At 37.7% G+C, this 20,417-nt stretch overlaps 1 protein-coding gene across 2 annotated transcripts in view; it reads right to left on the reverse strand.

Annotated features, from left to right (window-relative positions):
* Positions 1 to 1,113: 1,113 nt before the first annotated feature.
* The window catches only part of LOC139982205 (tRNA (cytosine(38)-C(5))-methyltransferase-like), a 114,543-nt gene continuing 95,239 nt past the window's right edge, over positions 1,114 to 20,417 (reverse strand). Inside the window, exons 1-13 of one of the 2 annotated variants that reach the window (XM_071994808.1) lie at positions 17,180 to 17,317; positions 15,974 to 16,083; positions 13,676 to 13,752; positions 12,654 to 12,725; positions 11,374 to 11,439; positions 10,738 to 10,783; positions 9,827 to 10,320; positions 9,140 to 9,197; positions 7,849 to 7,972; positions 3,574 to 4,319; positions 2,854 to 3,049; positions 1,855 to 2,105; positions 1,114 to 1,316 (exon numbers count right to left, since the gene is read on the reverse strand). In XM_071994808.1, the coding sequence (XP_071850909.1) occupies positions 4,219 to 4,319; positions 7,849 to 7,972; positions 9,140 to 9,197; positions 9,827 to 10,320; positions 10,738 to 10,783; positions 11,374 to 11,439; positions 12,654 to 12,725; positions 13,676 to 13,752; positions 15,974 to 16,083; positions 17,180 to 17,255 (1,224 nt within the window). In that variant the 5' untranslated portion in view covers positions 17,256 to 17,317 and the 3' untranslated portion in view covers positions 1,114 to 1,316; positions 1,855 to 2,105; positions 2,854 to 3,049; positions 3,574 to 4,218. Of the gene's footprint in view, positions 1,317 to 1,460; positions 1,739 to 1,854; positions 2,106 to 2,853; positions 3,050 to 3,573; positions 4,320 to 7,848; positions 7,973 to 9,139; positions 9,198 to 9,826; positions 10,321 to 10,737; positions 10,784 to 11,373; positions 11,440 to 12,653; positions 12,726 to 13,675; positions 13,753 to 15,973; positions 16,084 to 17,179; positions 17,318 to 20,417 lie in introns of those variants that run through there. The other variant, XM_071994807.1, reaches the window with a different exon arrangement.

The following is a 20,417-nucleotide window of genomic DNA, read 5'->3' on the forward strand; positions in this document are numbered from 1 at the left end:
ATTCACAACTTGTCCTAATATATCAGCTATGTCAGACTTCGTAACTAGAAGTTGTTGCATAAAAGTTGGTAGTTTTTCGCACATAAGCAACCTTGAATGACCTTAGATGACCTGATGGTTTTTATCAAAAATGAACTCCATGATGATGTGCACTCTGTCCTAAAATTGTTATATGCTACAATGTACACACATAATCTTATTGCTGAAAAGGTATCAAAACCAACCTTTGGCCCCTCATAGATCGATAATAGGGTGTCCCATTGAAGCGGGAGTTGGTTTCCTCCATAGAGCACAAAGAGCTCTATCATATATCAAAATATTCACAAACTTGGTTTGTTTTGCCCGTATCTCTTAAAATGAGCATATTTTTCAAGATTTGACCTGTGACCTTTTGACCTCACGGTCGGTCAGATGAAGTTTGACACGCTGATTCCAAAAAGCAACATGACCAGTCTGTACGACCATCCTAATTGTACTTATTAAAAAAAACTTGACCTCTGATAACTTCGCACACGAAGGTCGCACAGGGGTCAACCCATGGACAACTTTGATCGGAAGGTACCTTTGAGATCCGATTGTGGCCACGAAAGTTCAAATAACCAAAGAAACAAATACAGGTCACCGGAGGTCAACCTGAGGTCAAAGGTCACCTAGATGCGGGTCGACTATTTGATTACAGTAGCGTAACTCTCAACCTTGACGGACATTTTGCTCTCAAGTTATTGCAAAAATACTAGTTTTGACCACTACTTGACCTTTGTTGACCTTGGATCACATGACCATTATATTTGGAAATGATCCCTTACCCCATTTACAACTACTCCCAAATATCAACCATGTCGGACCCTGTCAATGGGAGTTATTGCTTTTTTTAAATTTTGGTTTTGGGCCTCCGACTGACCTTTGGTGACCTTCACAGGTACCAAAAACAATAGGGCACACCTTCTCACTATGGCGGATATATATATACCTAGTTTGAGTTTAGTTCAACTTTCCCTTGTTGAGTTACAGTGTATCCAAACGAGTGTCACAGACACACACACACACACACACATGCCAACCTGACTAGGTTACTTAGCTAAAGCAAGGAATCAAAATGGTGCTTTACTTCACCTGATCTAGTAAACCTTCAAAAAGATGATCATCTATGACATTGAAGTAATCCTTTGCTGTTGATGGTCTTTCACCATGTTGGAGGTATGTTTACAAATTTGACTTCAGATTGTACAGTGATCTCCTAGGACATCGACCTCTCTCTTACAGGGGAACTCTCATTTCCTCTTTGGTAGTGACACAGTATAGGCAACAGTGAAGGCCTACAGTAATATATATGTAAAGATAAGGATGATTGCACAGTTCTTATAATGCCTTGATAATCAAAGAGCACGCTGCCATTATTTCATGGTAAAGCCTCAAGCCTGTATATTTGGGTTTCAGCAGATTAGCCATTAGGAGGGGGGGGGGGGGGGGTTGTGAAAGAGGGAACCCAGATGAAATTCTGATCCTTTCAAAAATAAAAGGAAAACCAATTGGAAAACTGTTGAACAAAGACCCTTCATAAATTTTCCTCCCCACTAAAAGAAAAAACAAAAATTGCAGTCCCATACCGTGACACATTTGGTCTGAAAACTAATAACCTACATAATTAATAATGAAATTACCAATGACCCCTGTAATTCCATAAACAAGACAAAGATATCCATAGTCCCCAAACATGAAGATTCATAGTTTTTCCTCTCTGTAAATGTAAACAGAGATAATGAAGCTATTAGTTCCTTGCCTATAGATGCTTGTAAGATTGCTACTTTTAGTCAAAGTTTAGTACCTTTTCTTAATGACTAAATGTAAACTTACATTTGCTTAACTATTTACTTCCACTCTACTTTAGGTAACTCATTGAGTTGCTCACAGTGTTGTTGCATCCCTCTCTTGAAGTTAGCTCTGAAGTCATCAGCTGGGAATATGGTGACCACAACAGTGTTGTGGGGAATCAGCTATTTTGGAAAATCTGCTAACAGTTTCCTCCATCCTTTGCTTGTCACATCCAACTTTAATCCAGATCTCATCAGCGGGAATCAACTATGTCCACTGGAGATGCTTTTAATCTATGCCAAAGGAAACATAAAAAGTACTTGTTATGGGTCAATTTCAATGAGCAGACATTTAATCAACAGCTGAATTCATAGCGCATAATATTTCCCAAAGTGTCATAAAGTGTCATTACTTTTAATTGTATTAATAGTGGTATTCCAACAGTAGAAAATTTAGTACGATTCTAGGAGATGTTTCTTTTGTATTTTGTTTGTATTTTTGTATTGTTTGTACTATTATATATAGTGTTATTCCTACAGACTAAAATGTTGTAGGTGTCTGTGAGGTTTCTTTGAATTTGTATTTAAATATTATGTATAGTGGTATTCCTACAGCAGAAAGTTGTAAGAATAACAAATGCAAAACACTGTTAAAACTAATAAGTCAGTGCCGAGTATAAACATGTTAACTTCCCCATTTGCAACAATAAAAAAAATATTGAAAAACAAACCTCCTTGACTCCCTTATTAAGAATCTCCTCTTTAAGTATCTAATTAATAAATCATATGCTAAGAACGATTTAACATCCTCTTTAGATAAACTTTTTTTTTAACTGGGAGGAGAGGTTGGCTCTGCCAGAGGAAGGGGGGGGGGGTTAGGAACTTTGTGGCTAGATGCCTTGTGAGTCAAATTACAGAAGTTTACCACCGGGAAACAGTCCTGCTATCGGGAAGGGAATTTTTTGTTTTTGGCTAAGTTCTCCTCCCGGGAGGGTGGTATTGCCCGGCCTGCCTTGTCATCATGAAGATATTCTCACAGTACCTGTCTAGTCAATGAAGCTCTTGAAAGATCTTTTCTTTCAAGAAATTTACACTAACCCATGTTGTCTTCTTGATGATTGTACCATCTTCCTCATCTCTGTGCAGAAGAGGTATCCACTCTGCTCTGACATTGTTACTGACAATGTCCTGCATTGATAAGATCACATTCAGCATAGATGCCATACTGTTTCAGCCACCTGTAACAGAAACACAAGCTCCATGAGTGTTTATCTTTACGGGTTAATTAACTGAGTTTTGCAACAGTTTTATATCCAGTAGTAGGTATTAAGGCAGAAGGCATATTAACTGTAATTTTATGCTCAAGTAGATTTGCCGGTTACTTTTTTTGATGATCTTGTTTATTGCCTTTAACATTTAATTGAGGGTTTTTTGCAAGTATTTTCACTTAACTTAAAGGAGGTGACAAATATGTTATGCCATCTTAGAGTAAGGACAGGATATGGTTGCTATGGAAACTAGACTTGTTAATCTGTAGTTCAAGTTAAACTATTGTTCTTTATTGTTCATTTTATGGTTTGCTTTCGGTTATTTTATTCATTAAAGATGAGGTTTGCATTACAGACGCTGTTAGTATTTGAAATTCTGAGATTTGTGCAATATTACCATTTGAGTAAACTGTTTTTATATTGATCATTGCACCTGGCATGTTACTCTTCAGAACCTCCAGACTATCAAGATACTTCAGATTCTCCAGACTTACCAGATTTCACCTGAGATAACGAATCTCCAGATTCTACCAGTGATTGAGGTTTTCTCCAGACAAATACTAACCCATCACTGGAGTAAAGGTTCCACGGCCAGTTTAGCTTAAAGGGTACGTCAAACACTCCAACAGATAGGTCCAAGGCAATACCCGCTGTGAGGTGAATTTTCTAAAGTTTGGTTCCTGGAGGACATTTTGTCTACTATTGATGACTGTAGCGTGACGAACTCTCCAACTGCCGGCACTTAACATTGTATTTAGGTATTCATAATCACCGCACCTTTAAGATTCCATTTACATAAAAAACTCTTTGTAATTAGGTCTCAGGGGGATACCGGTATCTCTAACCTTTCTTCCATTTATTTGGAAATGTTTTTGAATCATGACACTGAGGCAAGATCTTTTCTGTGATTGTGAAATATACTAGACTGGACTTCTCTCACAGTTAACTGTTTAGTTTTATTCTTATAGTCCTCTTGTTTCAGGATTGCAGGATTGTGTGTTTTTACATTAAAACCTGGGTTACATTCGTATTCATGCTCATCCTAACACCAGCGTGAATTCTTATTGTACACACACTGCTGCTGTATTACTTGTATAACAATTCTGTCTGTAACCAACCATCTGAAGGAAGGAGGCTGTTCACTTTACAAGGTACCTCAATAAAACTGAGACCACGTGTGCATTCAAACTATTCCCAAGGACTCGATACTGTTGTTTGGGACTGAGTTCAGATGGAAAACCTGAAAAGAAAAGAACAAATAAGTCATGGAAATTTTGATGAATGAATTCTCAGAAATTGGTTTCTTCGTCAACACTGAACTAATACTACGTTTATGGATCTTATGCAAACAGGTGTTGAGGATCAATACTATATATATTTCTGAAGTGTGGTGTCTGCATGTGTCTGGTTGAGTGGAGAAGCTGGGGATGGGGTAGAGGTTGGAGGTTTGACAGGGGTTGCTGGAATATTGCTCCTGTTTTGACAAATGCATCATTTCTAAACAATTTCTGTAATACCTCCCAGTATTGTGATACCAGTAACATGGCTTGATAAAGGGATAAAGTGCCCATTTTATGTAAGAAATGGCATGATCTCTTTGAGAATCACATTCAAGTCATGATCTCCATTTCCATCCACTGTAACAATGTTGCAATAGTTGAGAGGGAGGGGAGAGGAGGGAGAGGCAGTTCTGAATATTGAGCTACACTAATGAAGGCATATTGAAAATTAAACAATTGATAAAAGTGAAAACAGAGACAAAGAGCCAGAAGCGTAATAAAGTGTAACCTAGGTGCAACCAGGATGCAACCTTGGTGAAACCTTAGTATCACCTAGGTGCGACGGAGGTGCAAACTTGGTACCTCTTTCATGGATTAATGAATTGCTAATCTGGCAAAACTAGTTTACATTAAAGTCAACCCACAATATCTCCAGTTAAGAAGATAATCAGATAGGGTTTTTAACAAGAAGTGGAGTATATTTTGCTCTGATTCCCTATTTGTGCAACACTGAATGTCAGTCACCAGAATACGCCCTTAAGTATGGACAATCCTATTTGGTTTATCTTATGTCACCAAACTACCTAAATGCCAGTTCCTATAATGTGCGATTTACTCCTGATCTTTCCAACCTGTGTTGCTTTGACTCACGAAATGTTACCTCACAAAAACAACAGAAAATAAACTATTAAATGGATTGATGAGGCAACAATGTATTGATCACAACGTTTTACTTGGTGACCCACATGGTCATCTTTGTGATGTTGGGACAGCTGTCATTGCCTGAGGAAGGGGTCTATGAAGAGGGAGCATCCCCATCCATTTAATTTTTAGGTCCAAAACTGTGTGGCAACCCTACAAAGAGTCTCGACCCCCTCCCGCCACCACACCTCGATTTACCAGGGTTGTATACTGGGCAATTCCGTAAAGTTGGACGTACATTTCAGACAGTTTGTTGATCGATATCTCAATGGCTATATATAGGAGATAACTTTTCATTTGGGTTTATGGAACATCTACCTTGTACTATTCTTGTATGGAGTTTCATTCCTTGTCCACCCAAATAAACTACATTAATACTCAAAAAACCTCCCTGTGACGGACGTACCCAGAGAAAGTGACTTTTTCAGATTGTATTTTTGTTTTGAAAATGTTTGTGAATTGGAATGGGATACAATTAAAAACTACTATACATGTTATGAAGAAGGCTCTTAACTACAGATATCAGTAAACAAGCAGTTTCAACCTTTAGAACTTCCCTGCAATATTTTCAAAAATTCATCTGTGACGAATGTACAATTTTTTGTGACAGATGTACACGTGTGATATTATACAGTAAATGTACGTCCATCACAAGCAAAAGCGTACTATTAAAGCACAATCACATATCTGCCCATGTAATAGTTCTATTCCACTTTTAATGTTGGAGTCCTTCCGTGTCAAATCTGAGATGGCTGTTGCTGCACCCTCTCCAAAAATTCCCAATTTTTTTGTATAATTGGAACATAATTAGTCATAATATGATTGAACCATAATATAAGCATATATTCTGAAAATTTCAGTTGCATTGCTTCACAATTGGTCGATTTACCACACTTTGAAATTCCGCAATCTGTCGCCACCGTGGCATTTTCTTGAAATTTGAGGTCTCATTTCTCAGCAATTAAACATCCTACTACCTTTCTATTACAGATGCATATAGAATCTATCCCATAGAACAGGACTATAAAAAATTAGGCTACAAAAATTGGTACTTGATTCTTTCAGAGGTTATTATGTCTAGTACAAACAATACAAAATAATGATTACAATGCTTTCCTTTAATATATTTGCAAGTTGTGCAACTCTAAAGTTGCTATTTCATGCTGTGATTCAGCATGAGGTAGGGGTTTTGATGCCAATTTTTTACCAAAGTAACCATGTTAGAGCTGTCAGGGTTTCATACTTTAATTATTTTTGGGCTGGGCAGGAATTTGTATTGTTTTAGGGTACTTTCCCTTGGCTCTATAAGAAGTCCAGTTTAACCAGTTATCTGTGCCACTAACTTGACAGCCGCCGAAAGGATGTCGGAGATATCACCACTATACAGGTACGAACCACTTTATATTTTCCAGAAGTAGCCTTCTTGGATAAATATTGTTCAGTTACTCTGTGATGGCTCAAAGTAAATTAAGCACAAAACATCTATGTGTGCTTAATTTACAGTCATACCATAGATAGCTATTGTTTACAATCCATGGTGTAATTTAGCAACTATGTGTTCCATTGATAATGACATATACAGTAGCCAATGTTGAGTATTCCTGTACTGTGTACTCTATAGGTTACACTATGACTATATGCTACATGTATATTAGAATTTATCGTTTTGTGGAATCCTTATTAGCTGGTATATGTTCTTTAGCTTCCCGTGGTGACAGTTCTTGTCAGAGGTTGACCCTAAATATTTTTGCTAATGTTTGGTGGTATGTATACTATATTTATGAGAGACTTATCATATAGGGGATATATATGGTGTTATATTATTATTTTAGTATTTATGCATTTAGTTGTCTACATGCTAGAAAGTAGGTAAGGGCAATTAGCACTTGACTGAGACTTACTGCATGGTGTCCATAATTGACTGCCACGTCGGCTAGATGTGAGCTTTATTACTTATGCTATTTACTGGAAACATATTTCTTAATGATTCGAGTGTACTTATTGTAGATTTGCCTGTCTGTGTTTAGTGTTGAGCCCATTGTATGATTATATTGCTATGTAAGTTAGGCCACTCACTTGACAGCCCTCAGCCGTCAATATGATGTCGGAGACATCCCCATTAGAAATTACTTCATAATTTCTATACAGGTCCTTTGGGGTTGGGTCGGCGTGACTCACATCCTGGTTGTAAGATGGACCCTCCACACCAGGCCATGATGTGCCCTGATCGGACAGAGGGTCCAGCGGGTCTAGAAAGGGAGTGAATCCCTACCCCCTACCAGTGTCACCACCCAGATAAAGATGAGATTGATTGTTTTAATTGTTTAATATTTCAACAGACTAGTAATCGTCTGTCATTCTTTATTACTTTACCTTTTTTCTCTTTCTGTCTTTAACTTATGAATATATAGATGACATAGCCACATATGCATGTGTTTACATTGAAACGAAATAGTTGCTGGAGCATTACTACCGCTCCATTTTGAACTTTGCAATCTCACGTTCAAGATTTTGCCTAAATCCTACCTGAACATAACTTCAGTTTAACAGATATGACTTTTTACTTACTAAATTCTTTTGGAAAACAGTGAAAGTTGGCAACTTCCCTCGGTGTGAAATATCTCAAGCTGAGCTGTTGGAGGCGAAGCAAGGTCACATTAGAGTCAAGTCGGTCTTCAAACGCCCATTGTTTCTAGAAAGTAAAAGTCACTAATCAAAATCAAATAAAGTCACATGATCAAACATGCAGATCAAACTCGAAACTAAGGGAGTGAACACCAATCACATGACTTTAGATTGATCATGTGATTAATTTAAATGTATAGCACAGTAACATCAAAGTGTGCTTACAAATACTGTAACTGCCTCACCATATACCATCATGAAGCCACAGTGGTACTGTTCACAGTATTACAGAGAGAGTTACAGTACAGCTGTTTGTCTGTTATGAGTTTTGACTGTGTCCCATTGTTCCCATACCTCTACAAACATTTTGCCCAGCATCACTTGTTTACACCACATTAGAAAACAATTCACAGATTTGATCTTTTTCTAATTTATCTCCTTGTCTAATCAGCAGGAAACAATCAAGAGAAAACTTCATGTTTTGTGAATATCATTGGAAGAAATTCTCAAACTGTACAATTTACTCTATGTACAAAATAGAGCTGTAGCGTTACACATCTGTGCACTGGTTTACCTATCAATAGCAGTTTATTATGTAATACAAAATAGAGCTGTATTTATACATATGTGCACTGGTTTACCTGTCAATAGCAATGTTCTATGTAATACTGCCCTCATTACTCCTTCAAAAAGGTCTGACATGAGGGTGTTGTGGGGGGTGGGACTGGGGAGAAAGCTTCAGACCCAGTTCTGTGGGTGATATGGGCTGCATGGACTTGCTTTGTCTAATATAGTAGCTTACTATCCATAAATGGAGCACTGACATGGATATCAATGTCTCTACCTGCATCTGTTCAAAACGATTTTTCTGAATCTATGAGAAAATCTGTAAGGTGTTGATCAATTCGGTCATTTAAAGGTAAAGATGGCCATTGCCGAAGAAGATCCCCCCCTTTCCTTAGGTTCCTCAATGTCTTTCAAAAGTGTCCAAAGTGTGTCATTTATGCTGAACACAATTAAACTGTTGGCATGTTACCAGAAAAAGAGAGTTTTACTTGAATTTGGGAGGTTTTTTGTTCGTTAATTATCTAGGTTATCGACACCAATCTGCAGGCATTGTTTCTGAACCTCCAGACAACGTTGGTGTGTTGGAGACAGGAGGAGCGCTGTTGGTATGAAAATCTTTATCTGACTGACTGGACTGAGTCACTAATAAATTGTGTGCAGTACTTACCGTTAGTGAGTTGTTATGTTGAAGAAAAGAACCAGTTCCCTCCACATAGTGTCCATACCTACAGAGAAAAAAAAAACATATCAAATCAATATGACAAAATAACATCGTGTGCAATGTGATGAAATTATAAAAGGTTGATATTGAATAAATACTGAAATAGTAAGGAACCATGGTGCATCTCCCTCGTTCATGTAATTGTAAGATTTTGATGTTTTACTTGCTACTGAAATCACCCGAGAGGGCCAGTTGTTGTGCCCACCAAAGAATGTTGCTGTGTCCTCTACCCTTCTTGCAGAGAAACTTGTCTTGTGACTTTTTGCAACTTATATTCATCCGTAGTTTAGTTTACAGTGTATTATTCATAGGATAACTTATATTCATCCGCAGGTGGGTTTACAGTGTATATTATTTACAGGCTAATGCACGCTCAACCGATGACGAAAGGACGGTCAGATTAGAGAATTTTTAATACTGAGTAGGCTTGGTCAAACTGTTGGCCAAACAAAACTAGCTTTCAGCCATATCCTGTGTATGAGCTAATGAACCAGTTCCTAGGCATGTTGGCCATACTCAAGGAATAAAGATATATCACAATGGGCAGTCACCATGACTTAATTAACCTGTTGTTTGACATGAACTAAATATTTAGACATTTACACATGAAAAATGATACTCCTCCAAACTCACGCCTTCGTAAAACAGCAAGTTCTTTCATCTTCCTCTCGAACGATATCCATCACTCGTTCAAATCTTAACAATGTCTTATCTGGAACGGCATAGTCTTCAAAACTTTCTTGTGAAAGTGCCTCTAAATATTCCTTGATATTTCTCTCTTTAGGTGATATCTTATCTTCTGTTTTGCTACCTATGTCCCTCTGAGATTCTAGATTTGATATACTCATTGATTTTGAAGTATTTTGGATATCTGCTTCAGATTTACTCCTATCATTGATATCACTTGTATCTGTCCTTCCTGGTGTACTTTCAACTTCTTGCAAATTATTCTTATCTAAGTTACTATGGCAACATACATTTTCTGACAGAATCTGGTGATTGAGTAAAGTATTTTCTTCATTCGTCAAAGTCGTTTCCTTGAATATCAGAGGTTGCTGTTTAGCGAGTAAAAAGTAACGAAGTCTCTGATTGGGAACTCCTAAATCTGTCGGCGAAAGTAAGAATTCCTGCAGAGAGAAATGGAATATGACCTAAGACACATGATCAGTAGCATTATCACATTAGGCAGATCAATATCAGGGTGTAGGCTCAGAATCACAGGGATCTATCATATTAAGGATGAGATCTTATGTCATACTCAGCTGGTACCTGAGATGTCACAAAATACACCCAAAATGAAATGTATTTTATATCATATTCAGCTGGTACCAGAGATGTCACAAATTACAAAATACACCCAAAATTGTTGACAAACATGATAGGCACATGTTTGTAGCTGTTCAGTAACTTTTGATATCATGCATTACACAGCATATCCAACATTATCAAGAAAACCTACACAAATTGATGGGAAAAGTAGGTAAAAATAGGATCGTACAATTATAGGATGGCTGAAAAGCCTTCACTAAAGAAAAGAGATTTACCTTGTATGAATAATGACACTTCTTCAAAACGTCAACCAACTCATTTCTAAGAGAGGAAAATAAATGATTAGATTATTTTCTGTACGTGATTCCTCCAGGCATTTCGATTCTCACATTTTTGTCCTGATTAATGCAAAATGGTCAATTGCTATAAGATGTACCTAGCAATCTTTCTACGCACGAATCTTAATATTTGTCATTAAAGCTATAAATTCCATAACTGCTATACAAAATTTGAACAGTAAATTATTCTTGTACTGATGACATTTTATTTAGAAACATGGTTATGATTGCAGGAACAAATTTAACAACTTCAATGTCTCCCCCTCCCCCCATAGGCCAATATACGGGCATGACACTAAGCGGCCACATAACCCCGTTTATTGGCTCATGGGGATGACCAAATTTATTAAAACTTAAACCTTGCATTGGGTGTCTATCCAATCAACATTTTACACTCATGTTAGTTTTGATAAACATACTTTTAAAATTCAATTACCTGGAACAAATACATACTTTCAATGAATAATACTCAAAGGTAAGGGACAACAGTCCTGTAGGAAAACTACAGTAACTTTATTGAAAATGAGGAAAAAATAAGAAGCAAGCTCAAATATTTCAAACTTCGACTCCCACCTGGTATCAGAACTTTCAAATCCTTTCACATTTTCTACGAGAATATATCCAGGCTTCTTTGTCAATCTGGAATAGAGATATGAAGGAATTAATGAATTCTCATATTTATGAGATGATTTAGGAAGGAAACAAAATGTAAGAGTGCACAAATGGGACATGGTAACACAATAACCTCAAGCCTGAACAACGATCTACACACCCCTGAATGTAACACAGTAAAGCAACTAGCCTTAGATATGTAAGAAACTGGCTGCTCGTGAAGAGAGGCAGGTAGGGGGCCTTTTTGAAGGTGCTGCTTTAATTATCTAGTTTGCAAGGGTGTAAAGTTCATCTGCTTTATCTTTATCCTTCAAAACGCATACTTTGCACATTCGTCAAACAACTTGCTTCGGGTCTCTTCCAGTAATCTTCAATTCACTAGAAAACTCAGCCTTCCTAGCTTGCTATTATCTTTGAACTCTCCGCCTTTCATACACACCAACTCACTCATGATTCTCAGCCTTCCTTAGTAACTCACTTGGAACTCTTGGCATTCCTGAATAAATCTATCTAACTGAATGGACTCTTAGTCATTCTATGTAATAGACTGAAGAATTACCAGAAATCACCTCATCACCTCCTAATAACTCACTATATAATATCAGTATCAGTCATTCTATGTAATAAACTGAAGAATTACCAGAAATCCCCTCCTCACCTCCTAATAACTCACTACATAATATCAGTATCAGTCATTCTATGTAATAAACTGAAGAATTACCAGAAATCCCCTCATCACCTCCTAATAACTCACTACATAATATCAGTATCAGTCATTCTATGTAATAAACTGAAGAATTACCAGAAATCCCCTCCTCACCTCCTAATAACTCACTACATAATATCAGTATCAGTCATTCTATGTAATAAACTGAAGAATTACCAGAAATCCCCTCATCACCTCCTATTAACTCACTACATCAGTATCTGTAATTCAATCAAGTTTTTCTTCTCCCTTTAGTGACCCTGAGATCTCTGAAGTCAATAACATTCCTGAGCAATCCAGTGACAATCTAAACCCTTTAAAATATCTACATCAGAACTCTCAACTTTTCAAAGTTACCCACTCTAGACTTTCAACAGCACATTTTGAAACAGTTATTGGTGTAAACAACAACAACTACTGTTGATAGATTAGATTGAAGTAAACAGAGGCCCTGGAATGGAGAAGAAAACAAGAGAAATTTTAGAATAAATCTTTGTGTCATAAAAAGGTTTAAAATGACCGTAAAATAACTTACTGAGGTAATGTTTGGAGTAGATAAAGAAAACTGGATGTCCTGGGGTCAGTTTTATCTCCTTTAAGACCAACCCTGAGATATGAAATAAACAAAACAGCTAGTTAAAAGTAAATAAGATTGTAATTTTTCTGTACAGGAACTTGTTAGTTCTTTATTATGATACTTATTATTCCTGTAAGAGTGTGCTCAAGTTAAACCAAACTGCTTAAAAGATCTTACAAAATGTTACAATGTTTCTCTATTCATGAAATGTTGTGATTTGTGCATAACAAATCATTGACCTCAGCCTAAGTATAAGACACCAATGTGGTTCTCACCATGGTCTGAATTCACAAAATTTTGAAAATTTTCAGGAACGGTTGTGTCCCACTATTTGGTATTATACTTTTCCATTACTGTACTTAGGTACAGTGACACATGCTAACAGGATAAATTATATTTCCTTAACCGGTTAAGGTCACCAAACTGACAATTTAAATAGATACTTTGTATTTGGGTTATGACCTTCCATTACTCCAGTCATGTTCTACTGTATATTGGTTATTTCCTTTTACTTCGTTTTAATCCACTAACCATTCTAATTACAGTTGGGATAGTTTCCTGATGCTAAAACCTCTCTAAACTGTCCTCCCATATCATACTTCAAAGCACTCGTATTAACAGTACAAGCAGTTCCTAACCTTTATCTGATAGAAACATGATATCCATACTGTTCATACTGACAGTATAAGTGCTCTGAAGCATGATATGACAGTACAGTTTAGAGAAAAAATAGTCCAAACTGGATGTAAAGTACTGTATAACACCAGAGAGTATCCCTTTAAGTTGTAATGCTTTTAGGTACACAAAGTCTAAAGTGTCGTTCTACCTTGATGTGGAAATAGCTACCTAACACTCTTATAGCCAAACATTCTTTACCTTCATTTAGGAGGCATCTAACCAAAAGATATTACACTTTATTAATTACAACCATTTCATTTATGAGTGTGCAGTCTGAGGCAATTTTATTATTTGATCATTACCTTGTAAATGGTTGGCAGGGAGGACTCATTAGAAAAACATCAGCATCCCACTTAATGAAATCCTTTAAGGAAACAGACTAAAATAAAAGATAAAAAATACAAATTAATTTATAGGAAATATCATCAAAACATGCTGTTAATCATACAATCATTAATATAGATCTGTAATTAACATCTAACTTCAACTTTGTGGTAGACCAGTTCTGGCTCTGACCCATAATCATTGATCAATTTCTTTGAATATAAAAGAAAGTCATCATTTACGACAAGCACAACAAGAGTCAAACATTCAATTGCAGTGTTCCGTTCATGTGGCAAAGTTTTAAGGATTTTTCTGGTCATCCCTCTGACAGCCAGGTATCACATTTTGACTTTCGGAATAGAAAATTTGGTTGACCGAAAAAATGTTTCTAAATAACAGTGACCAAATAACAATGCTGTAGGAGAGATGGGTAGGTTTGATGAATGGAACAGCTATAAAAACACTGTAGGAGAGATGTGTAGGTTTGATGAATAGAACAGCTATATGTACACTGTAGGAGAGATGTGTAGGTTTGATGAATAGAATAGCTATATGTACACTCTAGGAGAGATGTGTAGGTTTGATGAATAGAATAGCTATATGTTCACTGTAGGAAAGATGTGTAGGTTTGATGAATAGAATAGCTATATGTACACTGTAGGAGAGATGTGTAGGTTTGATGAATAGAATAGCTATATGTACACTTTAGGAGAGATGTGTAGGTTTGGTGAATAGAACAGCTATAAAAAACACTGTAGGAGAGATGTTTAGGTTTGATGAATAGAACAGCTATATGTACACTGTAGGAGAGATGTGTAGGTTTGATGAATAGAATAGCTATATGTACACTGTAGGAGAGATGTGTAGGTTTGATGAATAGAACAGCTATAAATAAACTGGGAGAGATGTGTAAGTTTGGTGAATAGAACATCAATATGTTTATTTCAGGGGGAGATGTGTAGGTTTGGTGAATAGAAAAGCAATTTGTTTATTTCAGCAGAGATGTGTAGGTTGATGAATAGAACAACTATAAATACACTGTGGGAGAGATGTGTAGGTTTGATGAATAGAACAGCAATATATATACTAATTGAGATATGTGTAGGTTTGGTGAATAGAAAAGCAATTTGTTTATTTCAGCAGAGATGTGTAGGTTTGGTGAATAGAACAGCAATATGTACACTGTAGGAGAGATTTGTAGCTTTGATAAATAGAACAGCTCTCATAAAACGGTAGGAGATATGTTTAGGTTTGGTGAACAGAACAGCTCAATATGTACACTGTAGGAGTGGTGGGTAGGTTTGTTGAATAGAAAACCAGATTTGTGGAGATAGCAATCATTTGACATAATCAGGGGCAGTGGGGGGGGGGGGGGAAGGGGTTAGGGATAGTTACGATAGTTATGGTACAATCTGAATTTGATGTAAACCACTAGTTATCAGTCGGACAACATTCAAAGCTGATTTTGGTTGTTCGATAAGAAATTTGGTCATCTTGGAAGACCATTACAAAATTTGCCCTGCATAAATATTCTCAAAAGAGCTAAAGTTCTATTGGAAAAGATAAGCTGTACCTAATGTTCACCAATTAATCCAATTTTAGTAGTCTTCTCAATGATTTTAAAGATCCTGATTTTATAAACAAGCAATAAATATTAAAAAAAGAAAAATATTTTCCTTGAGTCTGTTTCACAACAAGGAATATTTCATATTTTGTTATACCTCAATTGCCACTCCTAGGCATAAACCGAGCCATCATTTTAAAGCAAAGTAACAAATTAACAGGAACCAAGAGCACATGTATAAGTTGTTAGAAACTTCAAAGAAATGTCATGGAAATGGACCAGCAAGCAGCATGTTCATGTTTGCAATGACAGGTACTGTACAGTACAAGGGAGTATATTAACATGTTATTACCAACTACTGAATATTCATAGATGTGAAAGCAATGTAGATATGCTTACTAAAAGCCAAATCAACTATGAGGCTATTTATTGTACAGTTGGAACCACCCCATCAATTCCATGTTCTACCCCCCCCCCCCCCCTCCCCACTCCTCAACAACCTCCCTACAAGGAAAAGCAAACCAGGAAGACAAAACCAATAGCAAGTCAAAATGATCTTTACTAATTGTCAACAACAATGAGACTATTCTATAATTGAAACCACCGTTCTCTCCAACCCCCCCCCCCTCGCTCCCAAAAAAAGGAGAATAAAATATGCCAAAAGATGCCAAAAGAGACAAATAAGTCAACATGTTAGACTGTATTACTGTACCTGTATATTCCGTTGGAGTAGGTTGATATCTGGGAAATTATGTTTGTAAACTTTATTCGCGACCTCGTTGATGTCTACAGCAGCAACCACAGTGGAAGGTATTTCACTGACTGATGAGCAAGACAAAAGTTTTCATGAAAATTTTCATTTTATGCATAACATATATAAACAGGAAAAAACTTTGATTTATGTATTCCACAGGTAATTGAAACAGCAGATAACCTACTGTAGGCTTTATGTAAAATCAGCTAGCTTACACAAATTCATTGATGTATTTCTGCTTGCTGGAGACTTAGCCATGTTGGGTATCAATGAATTCACAAGTGTGTGTACTGTATATTGTCTATAATCCTCATTCTTTTATCAACCATTTCCTTGTAGTAGGAATTTAGCATTGCAAGTTGCATTTTAAAGTCAAGCGTATTATCATCATTGTGACTGAAGGCAGAAAGTGCACATTATTCGATTGTAAACAATCAACTTTGTAAATGAATACGATTTATTCAATCAACTAACAAGACACTGTGTCGACTCACAATGACAAACTTACAATTAGAACCCTTCAATGAACATGTACCTTAAAGACTGTGAATCTATTCCCCAATAATGTCTCAACTACAATTCAGTCTATCCAGTGAACCGTCACATTTGAAGACGGTGTATCTACAGTATCTTTCCACGCGAAGCAAATAAGTAGATACATTCTTGTGTAAAATCCATTCCTAAAATGTACGTTTCCGCCATGGTGGAAAGGACCGAAACATATGGCGTTAAGGTATGGCCATATGTACAGTACCTATTGAGGAATGGCACCGGAACCAGTTGGGCATAGGCTAGGGTAACAATAATAATGTTGGACATTGACTCTGACTTTTATCGCATTCTGGCAGGATCCAAACATCGATGAAGACCCTGTAATAGCTATGAATCGTAACCTATAGGCCTTTAATCCTACTAACCTACTTTGTGGAGCATGACTGGCTATTGTAACGGTACACTTTACCCTAACGTTAGGCCAGCTAACGAGGTACAGTACAGTTGGACTACAGTCTAAGGCCTAGCCTAGGCTGAGTCCTAAAGGCTATAGGCCTCGGCCTGGGCTAGTTTCATTAGACCAAGGCATAGGGGCCTTACACTAGCTACAATTACAGTATAAAAAGGCAAGGTAGCCAACTTAATCTTATCATATCAATGTATAAATCTCACGTATCAAGGCGTAATGCATTCCACCAACGCCACTGTAAAATTCGACAACACGAAGTTGCTCAACAGGGGCTGCCATTTTGTTAAAGTAAACGTTGACTGAATTTCAGAGCCTTATCACAGTATTTGGTTTATGAAACATTTGTACGGCGGTGTATATCGTCCATTGTATTGCACTTTATCTACAGCTGGACGACATCGTTCCGTTGACTTACGAACTAAAATCGTCACTTTCCAAGCCCCTCAAGAACCGATAGAAGCTTTTAATCGGATTTATCATACGCAAGTGACGTAGTCAGATGGATAGAGAGGGAAGAAAAGCACCCAGCAGAAATTCTTACGATCGCAAGCAAGTATACACAAATCAGTGTTGGAAATGAATAATAGTACCGTTTTGCATAATTCTTAGCTCTCTAACCGAAACAACATTTTCTCAAAGGGAGGGGGTACCTCTCCCATAAGAACTCTTCCCCGAAAAGACGATTAACAAAATGTTGTGGCCCCACCTCATCATAGGCGTCACTAGCAATTCTTTGGAGAAAGAGGGAGGGGCTAAATATAACCATTAGGGATCGTATATTCAAGAGGAATGTTGATCAATTCCGAAACCGACTTGCAGTGACTAGCTGAGCAACGTGGTCCAAAAATAACAACAGCGGCAATTAACTTGTTCTCTCTATATCACTTTATACACTATTTTCGGCCAGGAATGCTATAGTCCTGGAAACTGCGTCAACTTTAGATAGTTCTAGTTCGCCTTTTGGAGCGATTTTGACGAAGCGCATAAAGAGGAATGACACTGATATTTTTTTGGAATGTATCTCACGCCCCTGTCTGGGGTCACATTTCACTGGAATGTATCTCAGGCCCTTAGCTGGGGTAACATATCACTGAAATGTATCTCACGCCCCTAGCTGGGGTCACATTCCATTGGAATGTGTCTCAGTCCCTTATATCTGGGGTCACAGTTTACTGTTACGTATCTCAGGCTCCTAGCTGGGGTCACATTTCACTGGATTTTATCTCAGGCCCCTAGCTGAGGTCACGTTTCATGGAACTTGATATGTATCTCAGGCCCTAAGCTGCGGTCACATTTCACTGGATTTTATATCAAGCCCCTAGCTGGGGTCACATTTCACTGGAATGTATCTCACGCCCCTAGCTGGGGTAACATTTCACTGTAATGTTTCTCAGGCCCCTAGCTGAGGTCACGTTTCCTGGAACTTGATATGTATCTCAGGCCCTAAGCTGGGGTCACTTTTAACTTGAATGTATATCAGGCCCCTAGCTGGGGTCACATTTCACTGGAATGTATCTCAGGCCCTAGTTGGGTCCCGGAGTCGATTCTTCCGGAATGTATATCAGGCCCAGGCTGGGGTCACATTTCACTGGAATGTGTCTCAGGCCCCTAGCTGAGGTCACGTTACCTGGAACTTGATATGTATCTCAGCTGGGGTCACTTTTAACTTGAATGTATCTCAGGCCCCTAGCTGGGGTCACATTTCACTGGAATGTAGCTCAGCCCCTAACTGGGGTCACATTTCACTGGAATGTATCTAAGACCCATAGCTGGGGTAATATTTAACTGTAATGTATCTCAGGCCCTAGTTGGGTGCCGGAGTGGATCCTTCCGGAAGATAAACGTTTTCAGATGTCAGCCTTTTTTCTCTCGTATATCGAAAGATTTAAGCACAAAATGCACGTGTTAGGGAGAAATACAATTTCTTAGGATTTTTTTTTAATATCCTGGCCGGAGCATCCCGGGGTGAACCATCAGAAGTTGTTGGATTTTGAGATATTTGTTTTGCTCTCTCCATGGTAACGAATTTAAAGCAATAAAAGGACATGTCAGAAGGAGGAATATAAGTTCTGTAGAAGGTATTCCAAACCTGGAAGCTGCAGTGCTTTCAGATCTGTTGTAGCTATTTTAAATTGAGCACAGATAAACATTCAAATCAATGGAATGTATTTCAAAGCCTCTTGGGAGGGGGGGGGGGGCGTAGTCCAGGGGAAATCCCTCGGATTGTGATGCATTTTGTTAGCCTTATAGAATTCATATAAAAGAAAATTTGACGTAATGGATAATCAAGTTTGCTATACCTTCAAGTTCTCTGGGAGGAGGCAGGAGGGTAAGCAATATGTTTGAAGGAATGCCCCCCTGGTCCCCACCCCTATAATTTATCACAGTGGGTAGAGCTTATCTTGTATCATGAAAAGTATATAGTACCAATGTATTTTTTAATTCAATGTAAATTCCCTGACACAACTGGCTTGAACCCATCACATAACGACTGCTGGCTTAATTCTCGCCTGTCCTACCTACCACATGCATGTTAGCTGATGGCTGGACGCAAATACATTGACATTTGTGTATAGACTTTACAATTCGACAGCAGAAACATAACTCCAAGTTTGGGAAATAAATGTTATTAGAAATTAAAAATAGTTAGACTATATCTTCAAGTTAGTACCTGTGCTAACACTAACACTGAATTAGAATATAGTAAGTAGATGAAGAAAGGAAACGTATCACAGAATCTTTTGATTTGATTTTTCTAATTTTACAACTCATCATCACGATTACATGGCGGTTCTGACGGGACAAACAAGTTTTAGATTTATTGCTTTAATATATAACACGCATTCAGACAATTCGACAGTGGCGGAGCAAGGGGTGTGGGTCAGAGGGGCGAGATTGGTCTGTAGGAGCGCTTTCGACACTATCTAAGCGGAGCGCCATCACAGGTTGGCGCGGATCGTACAACAAATTTTTGAGAAAAGATACTCCCTAGATCGCCGGAAATGACCCTTTCCAACACACTGATCACTGAGCGGCGTATAACGTACACTGCATGCCGACTTAAAGTGTATTACTTTTTCAGCCACTGCGAGTGGCGTATCGTCTAAAAATAGATCGAAAACCCCATACAGTTCTTGGAAATAGTTTCGTACAACAGAAGTGTCGATAATTAAAGATCGCCGTTAGATCATTTGTCAGAAAATTACACCAACAAAATTGTGACAAATGTCAATAGGTAGATCATAGATGGAAACGCAATAAAAAAGTCAATAATCGCGAATAAGTAAAAAGTGTTAAAAAGCTGAAAAGGGCGCCATCAGTCAATTTGAGTCCGTGTCAAGAGGGCATCCGCCCCTGACTGTATGGAAGTTCCGCCACTGCAATTCGATACCTGTTAAAATTAGTTTAAGTCATTAAATATCGTGTTTTTAAAGAGTTGTA

This window comes from Apostichopus japonicus, chromosome 16 (genome assembly GCF_037975245.1).
Source record: "Apostichopus japonicus isolate 1M-3 chromosome 16, ASM3797524v1, whole genome shotgun sequence".
Classification (NCBI taxonomy): domain Eukaryota; kingdom Metazoa; phylum Echinodermata; class Holothuroidea; order Aspidochirotida; family Stichopodidae; genus Apostichopus; species Apostichopus japonicus.